This window comes from Tachypleus tridentatus, chromosome 1 (genome assembly GCF_004210375.1).
Source record: "Tachypleus tridentatus isolate NWPU-2018 chromosome 1, ASM421037v1, whole genome shotgun sequence".
Classification (NCBI taxonomy): domain Eukaryota; kingdom Metazoa; phylum Arthropoda; class Merostomata; order Xiphosura; family Limulidae; genus Tachypleus; species Tachypleus tridentatus.
In genome coordinates, this window is record NC_134825.1 from 139,643,838 (window position 1) to 139,666,593 (window position 22,756).

At 34.9% G+C, this 22,756-nt stretch overlaps 1 protein-coding gene across 4 annotated transcripts in view; it reads left to right on the top strand.

Moving 5' to 3' along the window:
- Positions 1 to 3,085: 3,085 nt before the first annotated feature.
- Positions 3,086 to 22,756, top strand: part of LOC143225510 (diacylglycerol O-acyltransferase 1-like) — a 73,529-nt gene continuing 53,858 nt past the window's right edge. For all 4 annotated transcript variants that reach the window (XM_076455098.1, XM_076455090.1, XM_076455105.1 and 1 more), the window contains exons 1-4: positions 3,086 to 3,248; positions 15,089 to 15,176; positions 18,671 to 18,711; positions 22,600 to 22,685. In XM_076455098.1, coding sequence (XP_076311213.1) covers positions 3,124 to 3,248; positions 15,089 to 15,176; positions 18,671 to 18,711; positions 22,600 to 22,685 — 340 coding nt within the window. In that variant the 5' untranslated portion in view covers positions 3,086 to 3,123. The remainder of the gene's footprint in view (positions 3,249 to 15,088; positions 15,177 to 18,670; positions 18,712 to 22,599; positions 22,686 to 22,756) is intronic.

A 22,756-nucleotide genomic window follows, 5' to 3' on the forward strand; every position in this document is an offset into this window, starting at 1 on the left:
GATTGTGAACCCGTTAAAGGATTGTTTGTTTGTTTGTTTGAAATTTCGCACAAAGCTACTCGAGGGCTATCTGTGCTAGCCGTTCCTAATTTAGCAGTGTAAGACTAGAGGGAAGGCAGCTAGTCATCACCACCCACCGCCAACTCTTGGGCTACTCTTTTACCAACGAATAGTGGGATTGACCGTAACATTATAACGTCCCCACGGCTGGGAGGACGAGCATGTTTGGCGCGACTCGGGCGCGAACCCGCGACCCTCAGATTACGCCTTAACGCGCTAGGCCATGCCAGGCCCACCCGTTAAAGGAAGGTAAATAAATTTGTGGTTGATCTGTACAGTGGTTGTTAGTTGAAATTTGTTGTTTAGGAAAATGCGTGTAGTCTTCATTATAAAATCAGTCTGATAGTCATTATTTAACATGTGTTTGAGTAGAATGGTAATTTTCCTTTGTAAAATGAAATAATTCCAACAAAGATTAAAAATTCTGTTTAACAATGATATGACCGGATTACATTTAAAGAAGTTGGGTTTAAACTATTAAAATTGGTGTAAAAACTAGTAAATGTTATATTATGATAAACAAAAGGAGAAAAGTTTTTACTTTCTTTGGTAATTCTGACGTCTAGGAACGGTAAAGAATTATTTTCATTGAGTTCGTATGTGAACTTGATATTGGAATGTTTGGAATTTAGGTAAGAAAGGAACATAGAAATGCGACTCGACTGTTGAGGAAGCAAGAAAGAATCGTCAATACAGACACAAACATCTGCGATTTTTTTCATGGAGAAGAAAGGTTGTGTGATATTACTAACTGAATAAATGCACCACTGAGGACGACGATTAATGTAGTATTTATAAAGTACAGGTTTGAATTCACATGGGCAGTTTTATAGCCACTTGCGTTCATGAGAGCAAAGAAAACTATTAATTACCGTTGGATCCAGAGGGGATCTCATGGCAATTTCATCTATTTGGTCATAAAGGGCAAGAAATTCAAGTACTCTTTACGCGTGAAACCCAGACACTGCCTTGTGACTTAGGAGAAAGAAGGTCCACGATTAAGTTTAAAATGTTATCAAGAGAAATATTAATATAGAGAGATTCAATATACAAACTGGCCGAAACATATTGACAAGCAAAGGGAATTTTAGAGGCTTAAAAAGCAAAGGTTAAAGGTAAAAGAATCGGTAATTGTAAATTCGCCCAAGGTGAGGGGTTTAAGGAAAGGAGTAATAAACGTTGATACATTGTAATTGTGAGAGTCTATAGCTGAGAGAATGGGGCCAAGAGGTTATTCAGTTTTGTGCACTTTGAGTAGGCCATAAAGCATACCGGGTTTAGTGCCACGTGGGGCAATTTGTTGAAAAGTCATTTGAGAGATAATATTTTGACTTAAGGGTTTCGAGGAAACGTAGAATCTTATTATTTCCCTTAAAGGTAAGAAATAACAAGTCTGTATCTACTTTTTAGAAATTATGAGAGTCATTGAGCTGGTAGTTTATTTTATCAATGCAAGAAGCTTACCGCTTCCGTTTATCACTAATAAAAGCATTTTTACTGGTTGTTACACCAATTAAACTGTTCTATAATATATTTACAATATTTTGTTTTATCCTTCTGTTGACTACTTTTCTTAACAACTAAGTAAACTGCTGATTAATGATATTGCTGTTTTGTTAATAGATATCTTTGTAATACACATATATGTAAAAACGGCTGTTTTGGGTTGAGAAGATTTTATGTAGAGAAACGAACAACGTTTCAACCTTCTTCGGTCATCGTCAGGTTCACAAAGAAAGAAAGAGGTAACTGACAGATAGCTGACCACATGTTTGAAGGGGGTTGTGTAACTCAGTGTAGGAATGTAGAGGGCGTGCTTAGATGTTTGATTACACTTATTAATATAGGTATAAAGGTGTTCCTTTGTATTGGCTTATCTTGGGCTTGAGTTGTTGTACAAGTAAGGCTTCTTTAATTTTGCGTTTGTTTATGTTTGTTTCTTTATTTAGTACTTGAATGTTTTCTATGGTTCTATGTTCTGTGATTATTTGATTTGCAGTGTTCAAAAACGTGTGAAGGTGACTTTTTGTGTTCTTTGAACATTTTTCTACTTGTTTCTCCAATATAGAAGTCGTGGCAATTATCACCAAAGAGTAATTCCTAAGTATGCCTTCAACTCCAAAAAGTATTTTCTCGGTACATCTCCAATAAGTCATTGGATTATGTTTTCAATCAAACTTAATTTTGTCCTTAAGCTATCTTCAAATGTCACATCCTTTTCTCTTAAATGGTTTTACATTATTGTCATTTTGTTCTTATTTTAGTCTTTATCTCTTTCTTATAATTTCTTGTCATTCCTACTTGTTTTTCTTGCATTTTTCTCGTATATTATAATTCACTTTTGCCCCCAGCTAGTACAGCGGTATGTCTACGGATTTACAACGCTAAAATCAGAGGTTCGATTCCCCTCGGTGGACTCAGCAGATAGCCTGATGTGGCTTCGCTAGAAAAACACACACACATAATTCACTTTCCTCTTTCTTCTAAGTGTTATTTTAGTTGTGTTTCCACTGGTTCAATAACTCGAATAAACTTTTCAGTCTCAATTCAAGCATGTGTTGTTGTCTTTAGGTTTAGCCAAGGTTATATTTCATGACTGGTCCGGCATGGCAAAGTGATTAAGGATCGCGGGTTCGAATCCCCGTCACACCAAACATGCTCGCCTTTTCAGCTGTGGGGGTGTTACAATGTGACGGCAATTCCACTATTCGTTGGTAAAATAGTAGCCCAAGAGTTGGCGTTGGATGGTGATGACTAGCTGCCTTCTCCCTAGTCTTACACTACTAAATTAGGGACGGCTAGCGCAGATAGCCCTCGTGTAGATTTACGCGAAATTCAAACAAACAAATAAATAAATAAGCAAACACTCTTCTAATTCTTGAAAATCCCTAAAGGAGTAGGTAAAGAATGAAGTGTTAACAATGTAATAGGCCCAATACTAGAATCATATAACAAGTATAATTAATTGTAACGATACTTTCCCAGCTTGTGGAAGACGTTTATACAATAAAAACAGTGCATTTCTTCACTTCTAGACGGCGCAGCTTTACCTGTGTGTGGGTAATGGCGGTCTCTAATAATGGTGATGTGAAAAGCAATGTTCGCTTACGGCGAACCGTGAGTGTTACTCGAGCGCAAGATATAACAGAGTTGGAGAAGAAGGAACGGGCAGAACAGCCAGATAATCCGTGCGTATTTATTTGTAACCTATATCCTTTAAATTGAATTTTAAATACTTTAATACGTATGTAGAGTTAGATTAGTACTGGTATTACGGCTGTGTAAGTGTTGTTGCTGGTTAAGTGTATTCAGATGTGTTGGTACTGTTTATGGAGTATTTTCAAGTGTTAAAATGTACCGGTACGCACCAGTACTGAGTATCAAAACTTAATTTTTAAAGTGGAACGTCACCTAGCTGAGTACATCTTTTTGAGAATTTCACCTCCTGAGTGATTATGCTCGCAAGTAGTTGACGTACACGTACTTTCTTAAGTTTCTGAAAGTATCACAAACAGTATAATTTAGGCTTGGATTAACACAAGGGAGGGTTTAGTGATATTGATTGTTATCATTCTGTGACACTGATAGTGAGTGCATGACTGACTATCAATATAAATTATAAACCATATATAAAGTAAATAAATTGTGACTAAGACTGGGAAAAAAAATCTCAGAATTAGCACACTATGTACAGTTTTTATATTACATTCATGCCCATTGACATTACGTTTACATCAGTCACGTATACTGATAGCAGATATGAAATGATGGAAGTTCTAGGTTGAATACAGAAAACAAGGCCTGAGGTTTCATGATTGTGAACACAGGAAGATAAATTCTTTTTCAACTCAATATTTTAAGGTAATTTTATCTAACCAATTTAAATGTTTAATAAATGGAGTAATACCTCAATATATGAAGTAGATGCATTCTTGAAGCTTTGTTTGTATATTGAAACTTGGAATATTGAGAGCCAGGTGGTTAGGGTGTTCAGCTTGCAATCTCTCGGCCATGGATTCAGATCCTTCTTCCACCAGGTATGCTTGCTCTTTTGACTGTGTGTGTTATAATGTGACTATTAGTCACATTATTCATTGGAGAAGAGTAGCTCAAGAATTGGTGGTAAATAGTAATGACTAGCTGCCTTCTCTCTGGTATTTCACTGTTAAATTAGGGATGACTAAGGTAGATAGCCATCCTATAGCTTTGTAGGAAAATTCAAACAAATAAAATTACTTTTGAGGATACATTTTCAGCCTTCGTAACTTAATACTTCATGCTATAAATACTTCATAACATTACCATTTATATTGTAAATAATTACAGTTTTGTTGAAAATATTATTATACAATGCTAAATGTAAAATCTGGCATAAATATACCTGTATCAGTCTTTCCTTTTTAAGACTTGGAAGGTAACCATACTTTCTCTCCTATCTCCTTCAGTCTCTTACCTCTCTGATCATTCAGACCCAGACTAACGCCTGTGCTCTGTTCATGCTGTTTGGTGTTACTTGTCAGACTTCTCCCTTTTATGGTTCCCAACATTATCTGTTTTCATCCTGAGACTTTTTTGAGGGACTTACCCTTACTGGTTGGTATATTCTTCCCTAGATATGAATATTTTAAATATATTTTACTTTTTTTTTTTATCAGATTCATCATCTCTATTATCCTCCTGCTTTCCATTTTTGCCAGTCCTTTATACAAGATTTTTCCAGGCAGATAGGTGGATGGCTCTCCACATGTTTGTTACTTGTTATCTTAACCATCTGTCTGTTTCATCTCCTGTGCAATTTCTTCTTGTTGACATTCTTTAAACATCTACCATTGTTGAGATAACTAACTATGTATGGATTCTTATTCTTTTTTTCTCTCTTCCATTGTGCAGGATCTCACCAAGTGACTGATGTTGCCTTCTAGGGTATGCTTATTTCCCAACATATATAATCATGGACAAGGGGTAACAGAAAGCATTCAAACCATTCCCCCTGATTCTACCAATGCCCACTGTGAGATGGAGTGTTCTCATAATGTAGAAATGTAGTAAATTCCATAGACTATTATAGGAAAATTAAGCACAAGGGAAGTGGCTGCCCCCCTTTTTTTTTTCTTTTTTTTTGGAGGGGGGTCTTGCTTGCCTGCTTTTTAAAATAGAATTTTGAGTTTACCCACTGCACTGTTTCTAGAAAACTAGTTTTTACTAGTGGTCTGATGGAAATATAGGCACTGCTTTGAACCTCCATAATGCAAATTCTCTCCTTTTGTCTTAAGTATAGCATGGAATACCCTTACCACTTACCAGCCACTGGAGTGGTGAAGTGAGGGAAATTCTCATTGGTTGGGCTTAACACAATAAGAGAAGAAGTAGGACAGTAGTGAAACTATCAGTGTTGTATGTTTTTCAGAGTCCAAGTGAGCACACACAGTACAGTCTGTTGTTGTCATAACCACACTGTATGTATTTGCTTTTCAACTCCTTGTGTGCTGGTGCTTGGTTGATCCTGATCTTATTGCAGGCTTTGTTTTTCACCTCCCTCTTCAACCATCTGAAGATGGTTGAAACAAGATGCAGCTTTCCAGGAGTGTGCCTTTATGGAGCCTCTGTCATTGAGTGGCACACTCCATGTATTTTCTCTTTGGGTGCTTTCTGAAGAAAGTTCATCTAGGTTTCAAATTTGCATTGACTTCACCACTTCACTATGGGATTCCAGCAATCTGTGTGAAATAGTGAGATATTATCTCAGAAGCTAACATTTCCCTCATTTTAAAATGCATTTCTGATAGATACTCACTTCCACATATATTCCCATTTGTATTTCTGATGCATCTTTTTTTGCCTCATTTAAGAGTGAAGTTATCATGAATGCATGTGCATAGTGGTAGTTGATATGCATGGAGGTTGTGTTTCCCTCTTACTGGTGGATGGCTATTCAGTTGCAAATTTGGGTAGGAGTTAAAGGGGATTAAGCCATATGGGTCATAGTCTTAATGGGGCCCATTGGTAATTTTATTCTATGTAAAATTACATGGGATGTAGGGCCCACAAAAATTATCTGCCGACAGAGGCAGATTTAAGGTTGTGTTGGCCCAGTGGCTATTGTTGAATTATAATGTCATCATTTCACCTGGGAATATAGATGGGAGTTAGCTTAAGGCTAGAGGCATTCAAATCTTATAGGCAAATGTGTGAGGAATAGCATTTTTGTGTTAAGAGGTGAGTATATATGAGAAATATGTTTTCAAGTTAAGAAAATTTTAATTTTTGTGTTTTGCAAAATTAGTGATCTAGGTGTGTCTTAATTTGGATTTTATTTTATATTATTTCAAACAAATATTTATGTAAATCTCATTTATAGTAAGCTGCTGCTCTGTGTTTCTCTGAACGTATGGTACTAATGTTTGTGGTACACATTGATTTTGCTTTTCTAAATGATGTTGAAATATAGTAATTAAATGTAAGTTCTTCGAAAGGATTTCTAAATGCAGTTTTATTTCACATCATTTGAGTTGTGTACAAGTAAAGTTAACATTTCTTAGAGCTAGTTATGATAAAAATAAAAAGCACCTTACTGCTTAGACTTTATTTTTCCCCCACTTTCTTTTTTCAGTCTCATGTTTTGTAGGAATCCTTAAAACATATATTTTAGGTTTCTTCACATCACATGCTTAATGTCTGTAGAACTGACATTCACTACTTGCACGGAAAAATAGTTTTAAATATGAATGGCATTTTATCATTTGTGAAACAGTTATGTGTAAATTTAGAAGTATTTACTCTACTGGTCAATTTAAGGATGGTAGCCACTACAAATGAGCAAACTGTACTGACCATATTGCCAAATGTGTGAGTGAATGAATAGTTAGGTTTCTTGTGTTAAGGTACAGTTGTGTCTGGTAGAAATAAATCAAATATCTGTTAAATGTAAGTTGTGAAAATGTTATAAGAATAATAATTAAAAAAGAATTAAAAAAAAAAGTACAGATACACAATTTTACAAATAAACAAAATCTTTATTCATGCAAGTATTATGGTGAAATATTTCATGGTTGACCAGCTCTGAATTTATTGTATGACTCCTACTATTTGAGTAAAGTGTTTTGTGTGATTAAATCACACAAAATTATTATCAGAGCAAAACATGAGATGAGAGAATAATGTAGATACCCAACTTTTATGTCAGATATAGATCCTAGTGCAGTATCCCATCTTTATTTATATTGTTCACATCAACATTATAGAGAGAGCCTCTAACTTGTACTATAACTTGTCCAAATATTTGTATTATCTCTTTAAATAAGCATAATTGCTGTTCAAGAAGGTACAATCTTTTAGAAATAGCTGTTATAATAAATAACTTTTCACTAAAGTAGATTGTTAGTGCATGTTCACAACCTTTGTGTGTATGTTTACAGAGAAGATAATTACATTCAGTGCACCTGCATGGAAATTTAGAAGAAATAAACTGAGTTTGCATTAATAAAGATATTTTGTTATGGAAGGATAAAATTAGAACTTTCTATTTTTTCTTATCTCAAGATCCTTCTAAACCTGAACTTTCAATTTGAAGTTTAAAAGCCAAACATAAATTTAACTAAAAGATTGTAAGTTACCATAAATTATTTCTCAAAGAGAGTGAAGATTCCAACAGGTTGTCAAAAACTATATGCCATAATAAAAATATGACCTAAATGAACAGATTAAAATAAACTTTTGCAAACTAAAGGTGAGAATACAATAATATAAACCAAAATTACATATAAAAAACAAATGAAAATTTAAGTAAACTGAAAATATCTATCTCTATATATTTATAACACAAGATCATAAAATAAGCAGAAATTAAACATGTAATGACAAAAACAATGATGGCCAGTCTGAACTTAATACAAAAGAAAATTGAAAATACAGAATAATATTTAACTAAAATGAGCATAGGAGAAATTAAAGTTGAACCAAAAACACATCGTGAATTAAATACAACACAAAATAGAACATTAAATAAATTTGAGTTATGCACTGCATATGTACTTGCATTGCAGTGTAATTAGGTTTTTCACATATCTGGATGTAGTTCTTCAGGATCTATTCACTGTTGAAACCAAATTGCCATTTTTCATTTCATCCATGACAGTAGCATAATGCATCATCAACAATTGAGAAAGCTTATACTGAAAAATGCATTGACTATTGCTTCAACTTTTATTATATGATTGTTACCCACATTGCATTTGGATTTCTCACAGGAGTTCTCTGATGAGTGCAGTTGACAAATAGGAAGTTTATAAGGCTTGTAGCTCTATTTAAAAGTCGTGTTAGAAAATGTTCATGGTACTCGCTCACAGAGAGGTCAGGAATTCAGCCAGCAGTATAAGGTTGAAGCCACAAGTTGGTAGTTTGTGGTAGATAACAGAGTGAAAACATTGGTCATCTGCTGTCCTAGGAATGCTGCATCTCTAGACAGTGCATGATAACCTTAGTGGATACTGGAATTTTCAATCAGTTTAATATCAGCAGATGCACAACATCTTTTATGAGAATATGTAACTAAAATCATGAAATATTCAGGTATTTACAAAAGCCAGTGTTAAAATTAGGATTTGAGATAATATGTGACAGATCTCATTGAGTGCATTTCAGAAAGATATAGTTTTACATATTTTTCTGTTATTTAATAAAAGCAACAAGAAATGAATGATATTTTCAAGGCAAGGTTACATTTTTGTCCACCCCCTTGTATGTCTTTACCATGAAGTCACCACTGTCTCTCTTTCTCGTGTTAGCAGACATTTTACTGGAAACGTTTCAACCAAGACTTCTGTACCAACAAGAAACCCAATTTTGTTGACGACACATTTATTATCCATTACTATAATCATGGAAATGTACTAGATTTGTTACAACACTTTAACTCCACAGACAGCACAATCCACTTCACCATGAAAATAGAGAACAATAACAACAGCTTGGCATTCCTTGAAATTTTAATCACCAGACAGAGTGAAAACTTGTGCTAATATAGGTACATACACTTTTAATCTTGCAGTCCATCTTCTGCTAAATGCCATATTTTCAAAGATAGCTTGTTCAAATCAGAGAGAGGAGATAAAAGTATTTATCAAAAAAAGCTCAACATTAATATCCACTGGAAATTTTACAGAACTCTGAGGTCTATTCTTGTCAAAACTAAATAAAGAACATCTGATGATAAATCCCAAAACATCATTTTTACCTTATGTAAACAGACCTACACTGGATAAATTAGAATATTCATTGAAGGCAAGAATAAAAGAATCTAAATTCTCCCAGAATTATGGTCTTTCAGAACATGTCATAAAATTTCAAGTAAATTTTAGAAAGCATGAAAAATCAAAGAATCTTTCTAGATCAACCTAGTGAAACCTTAAACTGAAACTTGGGCTTGGAACTCAACTATTTGTAACTGTCATTGGTCAAATCATCATTCATTCCATCAAACATATTGCAAGAACTTCTAATCTTTGTCCTAGATATAATATAAATTCCTGCAAAAATAGATGCAAGCTAACCTGAAGACAAAAGGCAGAATTGTTTAGAAAAAGTTTCCTTTCCACATGTGCTACTATTGTAGATTAGTTCATCAAGACTTTTTCTGCACTTACTGTGGCTGCCAATTTCAACTTCCCTGTATGTCTTTACCATGAAGTCACTACTGTCTCTCTTTCTAGTGTTAGCAGGTATTTTCCTGGATAAGTTTCAACCAAGACTTCTGTACCAACAAGAAACCCAGTTTTGTTTGTTGACAACACATTTGTTATCTATTACTGTACCCCTCAGTGTGGATTCCTGTACCTGGTGAGGGGACCTCCCAGAGAAAGGTTCTGTTCTTTCAGTTTACCTCTCAGATCTAAACATTCACCCAAGAACTTGCTGTGTGTGGTGACCCGTGAAGGGGAGGAGAGGATCCTGATGGTTGAGGGGTCCAACCCTAATGCACCACTTTGGCCTTGATGTAGACGGGCGGCCTTGGGGTGGCCCCTCTTTGGTCTGCTGGTCCGCTTGGATTATGGTCAACCAAATACCAGTGTTGGATGTTCTCAACAGGTGTTGTGGACATTGTATCTGATACTGGTGTTTGGGTATAGTGCGCACGAAACCCTGGCATTGCTGCAGTGTTCTTGTTTGGCATTGTAGTGCATCACCTTGTAGGGCTCCATGATGGGTGGGGTCAGTGGGCAATGTAATATTCTTTTTTTTATTATGGATCCTCCAAATGAAAAATTAAACAAAATAGTGAAAAAACAGTTCATAGGTAAACAACCATGTCTTGAAGATTCTGAGCAGCAATCTTCAACATCTGTAACACCTGTACCTCATTTTTTTACAGTACATTCTCTTTCAGTCAAATCTTTGGGGCAGATATCTCCCTTTTTCATTTAGAACGGACAAGAAGGACTTGCTGGTCTCCAAAGTCCATAAAGAAGCTTCACTCTGGTAACATATGGGTGGAAACATCTACATCTTAACACAGTGAACTCCTCTTGCATTCAAAGGTAATTAGAGATATATCTATTGAGGTTACGCTTCATGCTACGTTGAATTAATCACGAGGAGTTATTGTTGAGAGGGATTTGAAGAACATCCTTGAGTCAGAGATTCACTCTAGTTTCTCTACTGAAAGAGTTTCTGCAGTGAGACATATCTCCACTCGCAAAGATGAAATTATGATGGCGATCAATGTCCTCATTCTGACATTTGCATCACCACGTCCACCTGCCACCACCAAGGCAGGTTATCTTAATTGCAAGGTATGGCCATACATTCCAAACCCTTTCAGATGTTTCCAGTGTCAGCAGTTTGGTCACTCAAAAACGTTATGTCGTAGTTCCTTAACGTGTGTTTGTTGCGGTGGCAAGGACCACGATGCCTATGAGTGTGAAACGGCCCATCCTTGCTTCAATTGCAATGGCTCTCACCTGCCCTACTTTTGTTCTTGCCCTAAATGTTTGGAAGAAAAAGAAGTGCAGCATTTGAAAATGATTCAAAATGTCACTTACCCTGAGGCTCAAAAGTTGCTGTCCACCACTTCATCTTGGACATATATTACTGCACTTTGTTCCACTACTACAGTTCTGAAATCAAATGAAAAGTCTTTTGAACTCCATGGTTAAAAACGTTGATGAATCAACTTCAACACTCATCTCTGTCCCTAACATACCTTCCAGCAAACCTCAACATCTACTTCTTTTTATTCTGGGTATGGGCATTTCCTTGGGTACATCTTCTTCTCCCACTCCAAGATACAAAACGATCATTTGTTTATGTCCTCAGTCACTGGAATCCTCTTCCAACAGCAAAGACCTGCCAAGTTGACACAGGGCAGGATCCATGAAGGTTGATAGACAGTAAAGAAAAAAGACATGGTCATAAACAGAAGGGTTTTCCACCCAATTTGCCTTCACATAAATAAAAATGGCCACCTTGATACAGTGGAACTGTTGAGGTTTACATTCTAAACTGGATGACATCAAAACACTGATTGCTTCCTACCACCCTGTATGGGTTATGTGACCATTTGCCCATTTTTATTAAAAATGTTTTAATGTACAGGTAATTTCAACTTTGTGTGGGTTTGACAAATTTCTGTTCTTTTGTACAGTAACTTGAAGTACCTCAGAGCTGTGTTTTGAGTGTCATACTTTTCAGTATAAAGAAAAATGCCATCACTGAACAACTCCCTCTTACTGTTGCAAATGGGCTCTTTGTTGACAACTTTCACATCTCGATCATTTACTGAAGTGGACCACAGCAAACAGCTTTAACTTTTCTCCCTCTAAAACCATTTGCATGCATTTTTGCTGCCAACGGGATATTCACTCTGGCCCCTGGGACAAAGTTCTTGTGGCTTATCTTTGACCATAAGCTGGCCTTTACACCATACATCAAGCAGCTATGGGTTAAATGAACAAGAGCATTGAACATCCTCCATGTCCTCTCTTCCACCATTGAGGAGCAGATCAGTGTTCTATGCTACAGATATATCATGCTCTTATTCATTCGAAACTCTACTATGGATCACTGGTCTATGGCTCTGCCAGGACCTCAGCCTTAAAGATGCTGGACTCCATTCATCATCAAGGACTTTGGCTCTGCACTGGGGCTTTCTGCCTTCTCCAGTTCATAGCTTATACACAGAGTCTTATGAACTTTCTTTTCACCTCTGCCATCTGCAACTGTCTTTGGTATATGCTTTGAAACTTTGTTCCTTACCAAAACATCCTAGTTGGGGTTGTGTTTTCCTTCCCCAGTGGACCATACTTTGTCAGAACAGAGGATCTGCCATTGCTCCTTTTGGTCTTCGTATCCAGGTGTAGTTGGATGAATTGGGTCTGTCCTTGGATGCCCCCGGCTAGAACAGCAGGATGTCTCCGGAATTACAATGCTAAAATAAGGGGTTTGATTCCCCTCAGTGGGCTCAGCAGATAGCCCAATGTGGCTTTGCTACAAGAAAAAACACAAAAACACACTGTCCTTGGATAGCATTGCTGTATCCACTGGTCAGCCCATCCCACCATGGCTTCTTACAGTCTCCAAATGTGACGTATTTTTAAGTCATCTGAGAAAAGCAGACACTTCCCATTGGAAATACTGTCTGTTATTTGTTGAACATCTTTTGAATCATCTGTGTAAATAGGAATAGAAGATTTGTTATGGTTCGGTGGCTGCGTGCAGAATCCCCACTTCAACTTCTGTGTTCAATGCTGTACTGTATGCCATTTCTCTTTCCTTGGATCATGTAGAAGTTAACCAGTACTCAAATTGCTTTATTTATACTGATTTACTTAGTTCTCTACTGGCCCTGGAATCTCTTCATGTTAGTTCACACCCTGTTTTCGCCGATATTCAAAACTGACTGGCCCATTTCTCATTAACATCTACTTCTATCTAGTTTTTCTGTATACTGGACCACATTGTTATTCATGGGAATGAACTTGTAGACGCTGCAGCTAAATCTATGTTCTCTGACACTATCACTGCTGTGCCTGTTCCATACATAGACTATGGTCCTGTATTCAAGGCTGGGCTCCGTGCCAGTTGGCAGTCGACTTGGAGTGAGCAACTTGAAAACAAGCTTTTCCAAATAAAACCCTCTATTGGACTTTGGTCATCTTGCTATCGTGAGGATCAGAAAGAGGAAGTTGTTTTAACTAGACTATGAGTTGGTCACAGTTTTTTTTAACTCATCATTTTTTTTTATCTGGGACTGATGCACAAATGTGTTGTCTGTGTAACACTCAGGTCACAATAAGCCACATTTTACTGTCTTGCTGTCCTTATGACTTTCGATGATGGCACCATTTTAAACGTTTTCTGTCCCAAGGTTTATCAGCAACGTTAGACAGTGTTTTGGGGATGGTGACACTGTCCACCTTCGAAATATTTTTAGTTTTCTAAAGGCCATTTATCTTTTTAATGCTATTTAAGTTTTTTAATTTATACATTAGACCTTTTTTCATGTGATTTCCTTTTAAGAATCAAAGTACATCTAATTTGATTTGAAATTAGAAAATGGCCATAACTCGAAAACCAACTTCAGGCAACTGACGCTGCTGTTTGAACTACCTGTTAGTCATCCTGGTGAGTTATTATTAAACTTTTGCTACAAGTCTTTTAAAACTTTTATTACTTTACTTTCTGAAAATGGCCAAAACATCAAATAACTCAGAACCAGGACTAGAAAGGCCAACTTCAGGTGACTGATGGTAGTTTTTGAACTTACCTGTTAGTCTTCCTGGTGAGTTATAATAATTACAGTTATGCTACAGAAAGTCTTTTACAACTTGTATTACAGTAGTTTTTGTCTTACTACTGTAGACTAGATGAAAAAAATTGGTTTTATGCTATTTATGTTTTTAATTCAAAAATTTAATTTTGTTTTGTTTTACCTTAATTTCCTTTTATTAATTTTAATAATTTTACTTTAATTTTAACTTTTTACCAGATGTTTGGTGCAGATAGCCTAGTTGCTTTGCTCCATAAAACACCAAACCAGCCAACCATTACTATAATCACAGGTACTCAATATAATTTAAGCATCCTGTAAAAAATATTTAGACATACACTGTAATGATGTACCTCATGATATGCATTCAAACATACACTGTATTAGAAGTATCCCATGATAAATATTCAAACATACACTATAATGAGGCATCTCATAATACATATGCAGTAATAGGGTGTACTGTAATAAGTATTTATTTGTACATTGTAATGGGAATCATGTAATAAATATTCAAACATACCATGTAAATGGCTATCTTGTAATAAACATTCATTTGTACACCGTAATGAGAATCATGTAAAAATATTCACACATACACAGTAATAGGGTGTACTGTAATCAGTATTTATTTGTACATTGTAATGGGAACACTGTAATAAATATTAGACATCTACTGTAATTGTACACCTTTTGATAAATATGTTCTGAAGTTGCAGGATTTTGTGGTTTATTTCTGTTATATTTTAAGCTTATTGAAATTAGTAGTTTGAATTTTTCGTAACTTTAATGCTGTTTGGTCAAACTATTAGTAATAAGAGGGGTATTCTACCACTAACCAGTAGTTGGTGATAAGTAAACGATTTATGTTGGTACTTAGATTATCATAAGCTCATCACTATTACCAAAGCACTGAAGTAAAGTTCTGTTAATTACTGGTGAATGTAAACACTTGTAATAGCTACTACATTACATGCATATAGAAGTTTTTGCTGAATGGTATACAGTTTCTTTCAGTGTAATCATATTTTTGTGTTTATTTATGAACATTGTATACATACAGTGTAAATCAATATTTTGCAAGCTGTATGGTTTTAACAATAATACTTTAATAAACAGTTATATCTTTACTAGAAAATTCTTATGCAATAATACATATGTTGGACTTTCTCCTCTATGTAAGTTTTTTAACATATGTACTTATATTTCATTTTCAAGTGTGTACACATAAAAATGTTATAATGTTTCCCTTGTTTTGTTCTATAGGATACACAGACCTCAAGACTCACTGTTGAGTTCATCCAGTGGATATACAAACTATCGTGGACTACTTAATTTGTGTATTGTTCTTCTTGTAAGTTTATAACATTAAAATTCAATTTTTCAGACTGCATTTTGTGGGAAATATTGTCTTATTTTAGTTTTGTATTTCAAATGTGTTTTCTTTTTACTATAAAACAAAAGCATTTCAGCAAGCTCTCAAACTTGTTTTATGTACTTTGAATCATAATTTATGAATTTTGTTGGTATGCTAATGTTATAAATATGGAGCTGAATAGTTTGTATGCAGGTACATAGTTGTGATTAGTTCCAAACTATGGTTCTTGCCTCTCTAATGATTGTTAATGGAAAGCGTTTGCTTATGCACCAGACAATCAAAAGAATTTTCGCTCGTGTATGTAATAATATATACTGTGCTAATATTTGTTTCAGGCAACACTATATTCTTCCACCAGGAATAGGGTGACACAACCTCCTAAAGTATTATTTCACTTTAACACTTTATGTAAAACATAAATTCACTATTTTCCGTGGCACTACACTCTTTACATATGTTATTATCTTATGTTTGATATTTTCTCAAACCATAAATCTTTTCCACTGCCCCTAAATTTCAAAATGAAAAAAAATAATTTTAGTTAAAGTTTATAATTAGAAGTGTCATCTTTGTGGAGTTAATTTTTTAAAAAGAAAGAAGCATGAAAAAAAAGATTAATTCATTTTTTACATTATTCACACCTGGGTATTCTGTTTGCAGAAGACCTTTAAGGTGCACAGTTTCTCTCTTGTGGAATTTCTCAGTCTTTCAGCACCAAGTCCTTATGTTTTCATCAAGGACCTGAGGGCTTTCACACCAAGGATGCAGTTGTTTCAAGAGTCTGCTCATTTGAGTTAGCTGGTGAGGCTGTCAAAGTCATTACTGATTCTAACTTGGTATATAATTTATCTTGAGTCTATCTAAATGTCCATGTTGTTTATGCTCAACCTTCTTCTTTATGTTACTGAGCCATAGAGATTTAGATTTCAAAAGCTTTCATCTCTTTTTCTCTTTCTACCTGGATGGCTCTAACCTCTTTAAAGCTCCTTATTCTTTTACAATATGCAGATTTCCATTCATTTCAGTAGATTCTGGCAGATTTGTGGAATATGGCCAGAAATCTACTTATTATTCTAATTTCTCTCCCTGTGGTTGTGGCTTTATCAGTTTAATATGGCCTGGGCATCAGTATTTTTCTGCCTTTCTTGGGCTTGCATCTATTCATAGACATCTTTATATATATATATATATATATATATATGACTGGAGTGCAGTTCTAGACACTTCTTCACTGATGTCTGGTCTTCATAGAAGTAGTCTCTCCAGATCAATGTTTTATATTTCAAAGGTTTCCACTATCATCTTCATGTCTGTCTGAACAGATATCTTTTCATGATGCTTTCATATAACTCAACTATTGTTTGTTCCATTACTTACCTGCTTTTGGGACCTCTACTTTCTAGCTGTAGTGTTCCTCTCTTGGATCCCTGATATCAAGAGTCAGTCATCAGCCTGCCGTATCATAGATATTTTGAAGTTAATGACAGATAGGGTGTATTGCCTACAGTGGATATTTCCAATAGAGTTGTCCTTACATATTCTTTTATTTCAGCAGCCTTGCCTATACCCTGGAAGTCCTTTTCTTTTTATCATCATGACTTTCCTTTTAATCATTATTCAAAGACTTTGCTGCTCTAGTGGTTGATGCTCTGAATTAGAATTAATCCAACTTTTTTATGCCTACCTTTCTCACTGAATCCAATTTAGTTCACTCAGATATAGTTTCTGCCCTATTATGCATTGTGATATTCCTTGCTTTCATTTTAGCACACGAGTTGCTTGTGTCTAGTTTTCATTTATACAGGCAGGATTTTCATGTAGGATATCCCATTTTCTTGTTCTCTCTTCTAAGTCAACTTTTGCAATTGATCAGTGCTGGTCAGTCTTCCACTTCCTTCCTCCAAGTTTGCTGACTGTTTCTCATTTCACTTCTTTTCTCACTTGGCTTTTTGATAGCAGCCTATCTATTTCCTGGATCATTCTCTTTTTCTGGATATTTTAGATTTCTTCAAGGCCTTCCTAAAGAGTGGCCATCCTCACCTGATTCTATCTTTATGCTAAAACCTCTATTTAGTTTTCAGAACTCACATAAATAATCTTTTGCCATCTGTTCCCTTTATGATCTTTCTCATTTCAGAAAATATCAAGTTCATCTGTCTGTGCTCATTTCTTGCTGCTGAAATGAGGTCTTCTGCAGGACTATTTATTATTATTGCTCCAGATAAGGGACATACCTCCATAATTTTCAAACAAAAATCAACCATTCATAGTCTTCAAATAATACTGAGAATTTGTTTCAATGGCATGGAAAAATGAATACAGCTTGTTCTATTTTAATGGTAATAAGGTAATTAATGAATACATTCTTGTAGCTTTCTGCAGTTCACACAACAGAACATATGAACTTCAAATGATAAAAAGAAAAATAGTTGTTACTCTTGAAACACAACACTCTTTGGGACCCTGTGGAAGTACAAGTAGTACTGTAGTATATATAGTCTTTCAACATCTTTCTATCAGATATTATTTTAATTAACTTTTAATTTGCTTTGAGAACCTATGGAGTAGGAAGTAATGTGTTTTCTCTGACATAAAATGTTCATAAAAACATCATTGTACTAAAAGAAGTAATCACACAATAAGGAAAGTGTATTGACATGTGTTATTCATGCAAAGTAAATCTGACTCAAAAATTAATTCAGGCCTTAAAATGTATAAGATTTAATGGAAGGTATATAAGATGAAATATAGAAAGATGATTACTTACAAAACATATCAAGATCTATACTTTAGAAGTTTAGTGATAGAAATGTAGTGAGAAGATGTGTAATGCTTATAAACCTGTAGAAAAATGTTTTTTTGTACTACATATATACATATAGGAAGACTAAAATATTGGTTTTATAGTTTTTAAAATGTAAATCATGTTTATAAATTAACCAAGGTAAGGCAATAAATTTACAGAAAACTTACTGTAACTAATATATATATAAACAAATAATCTACCACATTTATATACAGGCAGCCAGAAGTAAGACATTAGGTTACTGTGCATTACATGTATAAACTGGTAATCTACCATATTAATATATAGGCTACCAGAAGTAAGATATTAGGCAACTGTAAGTTACACATATAAACAGGTAATATACCACATTAATGTATAGGCAGTCAAAAGTAACACATCAGGTTACTGTAAGTTACATGTCTAAACAGGTAATCTACAACATTAATGTAATGGAAACCATAAGTAAGACATCAGGTTACTGTAAGTTACATGTTTATGCAGGTAATCTACCACATTAATGTATAGGCGACCAGAAGTAAGACATCAGGTTACTGTAAGTTCCACATATATACAAATTATCTGTTATATATTCCACATACTTGGTAGAGCCAGTGGTTGCCATAAGTAATAAATACTCAGTTACAATTTGTGACTAACCTTTTGTTTTATTTCTTACATTTAGGTATTGTCTAATGCAAGGGTTGCTTTGGAAAATATTATCAAGTAAGTTATTTCTATGTGCACATGTTTTAAGTATAATTTTAGAACGTTTCCCACAAGGTATACAATTTACTCCACATTGTCTGGTAATTAGATAATGCATTATTTTTTAGTAGTATTATTTATTCAGTAAAATGTTTCTTGGAACAATTGCTGTTGTAAATTGGGCTTTTATTTGTCAGATCTTAATGTTGTTATACTCTTTTAGCTTTTTACATAGAGCATATACTAAGAAAAAAGTGTTAGTATTTGTATTGTGTTTTTATAGTTAATATTTATCAGTACTTGAGGCTGTACATACAACATTAAGTGTACTGTTTGAAAAATATAATATAAAGCTATAGATACAATAAAGAATGAATTTTTTTCATTAAGACTAATATGAGGATTTACATACAATAGGGATGAATTGTTTGAATAAAATTTTATAAGAAGTTAGAAACATAAATACTACAGGTTACATTGTTACATCTAATGAAATAGAGAAAAGCTAAAATAGGTTTTTTTTAAGGCGACATAAAATGACACTAGCTACTGTCAAGCAGTTGTTTATATTTATTTGGTAATCATTAATTCACTAAATATCTTCAAAAGTAGCAAATGTGCTTTTGTTTATTGAATTATTGAAGTGTTTCTATTTTTGTTAATAAATATTACTTTTAATTTTACTTTTTTATGTTCATGAAAATGTATTAGCCAGTATTAGTTTCCTATTATATATTTTTTTAAATGATTTGTGTAACAGTAACATTTGTTATAAAGTTAACTGCCAAATATTCTATTACTTTTGAGGACTTGGGCTTTTATGGAAGTCTTTATTCTCTTCAAACTATCTGCATTGGTGGTTGAACAAGGACAGCACAACAAAGGGAGTACTGCTTCCTCCACTTCATCTGGATTTGCATTTAATAAAGATGCTTCTCTCTTAAGTTGCAAAGTGTTGGACCATCAGCAAGAGGCGTTTGGGCAATGGTCTCAGACTGTTATGTCTTAACATAACAATGTCTTGGATGTTATGATGTGCTTTGGCTTGTTTTCTTCCAGTGGTACTGTACTAACATATCATGCTTCATGTCAACAATTCCCCTGTTGTGGCATATTTCAATCACTATCAAAGCATCTATTCCTGTCTTCTTTGTGGCTGAACATTGGATCTTGTTTATTAGGCCCATATGCTATGGATAAATCTCCTGGTGTGTTGCATTCCTAGTGCTTTTCACCTAGTGGCAGATCATTTTTCAGGACCAGACAAGGTTTATCCCATGGAACAGTTTCTTGACCCTCTGTTTTTCAGGTGGTTATACAGTCAATTAGATAGTCCTCATATAGATGATTTTGTTACTTTACTCCAGCACCAAGTTATCTCTTTTGTGATCTATGATTCATCATTCTGAAACCCTAGAAGAGGACTTTCTTAGTCATAACGGAGCCATCTGGTTCCATTTACAACTTTCCAGTTTTGTTGATTTCTTTATTGTGTGATTCTTCCAGATCAGTTTTTTCTGCTCAAAACTGCTTTGGCTCATGATGGTCATCCTTTTTTCTCACTGCTTCTTCTTGTGTCCATTTTTCACCTTTATTCTGAGTCTCCTCCAGATAGGCTTCTGTGTCTAATATGTGCTTTTTTATTTTTCCATTGCCTGCATGGCCTCCTTTAGTGATTCATATTTCTATCTTTTCATTCCATGGCACTTTTTATCTGTCTGTAACCTATCTTTTCTACCCTTATGATTGTGGATCATCAAGTACTACATTTGGGCTATTTCTTTCTGTCTTTTTCTTTCCAAATTCTCTTCCAGGTGTCTTTGCTTATTTAGGAATTGGATTCTGTTCAGTGATGAATGTTACTTGTCCAGGTATGTATTCTGTATCTTAAATGTATTGTACATCCAATATTAAATAATAAAAAGCAGCATACATGTGGCTAGTATTGCACACTGTTGAGATGAAATGTTGCACAAGTTGCTTATAGGTTTTTCCTCATTATATATTTGCTTCATTAGTATGCCCTTTCTGAACTGTACTAATCCATGAACTTAGATGGAAAAAGCACAAAGAGATTGCTGCCTATTCAACTGAATAAGTTAGGGACAGTCTGCTTTTCTGTGCAGGGTTTTTTTGATCACCCATTGCTCTGCCTCCTGTGTTGGCATTTCTCCAGAGTATGTGCCATATTTTATCCCCTCTCCCCTTTTTCTTTTAGTGGAGTATAAAAGTCTTTATCACATTCCAGTTCCATACCTCTAGGGTGGTAGAAAATGGAGATATCCTCCTGAATTTGATCACTTCTACTTAGTAGAAGGTAGAGTGGTGGTGTTCTGCTGGTATAGATGGCATGAATTCTCCAATCGTGTGTTCCACCTCTTTGTGTCAGAGAGGTTGATGTTGCATCCAGCTTCTGTTCAGCTCTATCTGGTAAATGAGGTTGTATATATTTTACAGAAGCAATGCACTTCCATGCTGTGGGATCCAGAAGATGATGTTGCTTTGAAGGAGATCTGTAACATTGCAGCTCATCCCTTCAGTTGGGACCCCTCTTCCTGCCATCACCAAGATGTTGGCTCCCAATGGGTGGCTGTTGATTAGAGTTGGATCAATCATCCTTATTCCAATTTTATAATTTTTCCTCATATTTTCCCCATCCTTATGGTGTGTCCTGGATGCTTATGCTATGCACACATCTGCTCCAATTTCCCAACAGTGCTATTCAGAGGATTATGTTACTAGCAGTGAAGGTTCTCCTTCTGGCTCTTCTCCTTTAGCTAATATTCCCTTGTCTGAGGCTGCTGTTCCATTGAGGAGTTCCAATTACATTGGATTTGTTTTGATGTGAACTGCCACATTGGCACATTGCTTTGCAACTTCATTGGATATCAGGTTTCTGGATGTATAAGTGGTTGTGGATTTCGACAAATATGCCTCATTTAGTGGGACAGTTTGATGTATATAATTCCATGGACCCTCCTTCTTCTTCTACCACAGGTTGGAAATGCTAATCATGATGTTGCTTGGTTCTGGACTGGAGTTGACTGGCCATGTATTGTCCATTATGCCCTAGACTCACTACATCTAAGAGCACATCCATGTTAGTTTTCCCACATTCCTGTCTGTAGATCATTCTTCTACATTATTGTTACTGAAATACAGATGCCAGTAAATTGTGGGTCAAAATTGAACCCACCTGTTTTTTTCTCTTACCTTTAGGTTGTGCTCCTCCCACTTCCTCCCCATGTATGTGACATCTATTTTCACACTGGGTACAGTTTATCACTAGTACAGAAGTAGTGTGGTCTACCATGTGTGTTCCATGTGGATGTTGTAGAGTACTTAATTTTATCCTTCCACTGGTCCCTCTGCTTATTCCATGTGGGATTGTGGCTATACATTTCAGTGAAGGCAGTTTACTGTATCAGAAGTTGTTATTCTCATGTACTGAAAATATATTTCTGTTAGGTACTTATCTTCTCCCTCACTTCTCACCCTTCCTCCCCACTGAAAATTAATGCTTTTCTTAGTTAACAAGCTGACAGTAAGCATGTACCTAGAAAGTGGAGTCAAGTACAATGACTCCAAAATAAAAATAAAATGGAAAATAAAAGTTTATATTTCATCAACAGAACTTGAACAAAATGGTGAAATTATAAAAAAATAAAATTTATTTTAAGCATTCAGGTTTATAACATTATAATACTGTTATAAAAATCTGATATAATTTGAAACTGTTGATGGAAATTAATTAGTAAAGTAAGCAGTTATATTGAGCAATAGTTTAATGTCTAATGTTGCTATCAGTATTTATTGATTTATTGAATTAGTTTTTTCCTGATTTTTTTTCTTCAGAAGCAGCTTTGATTGAATAAATGTAAATTTTTTTTCCTTGGTTTTTTACAGGTATGGCATTTTGGTGGACCCTATTCAATGGTTTAAAGTTTTTATGGGAAAACCATATATCTGGCCATCTGTTTTTATTGTTTCGAGTAAGTAATCAGTATTTATATTTAGATGAACCTGAATATTGAGTCTGTGTACATAGTAATATCTTCATGTA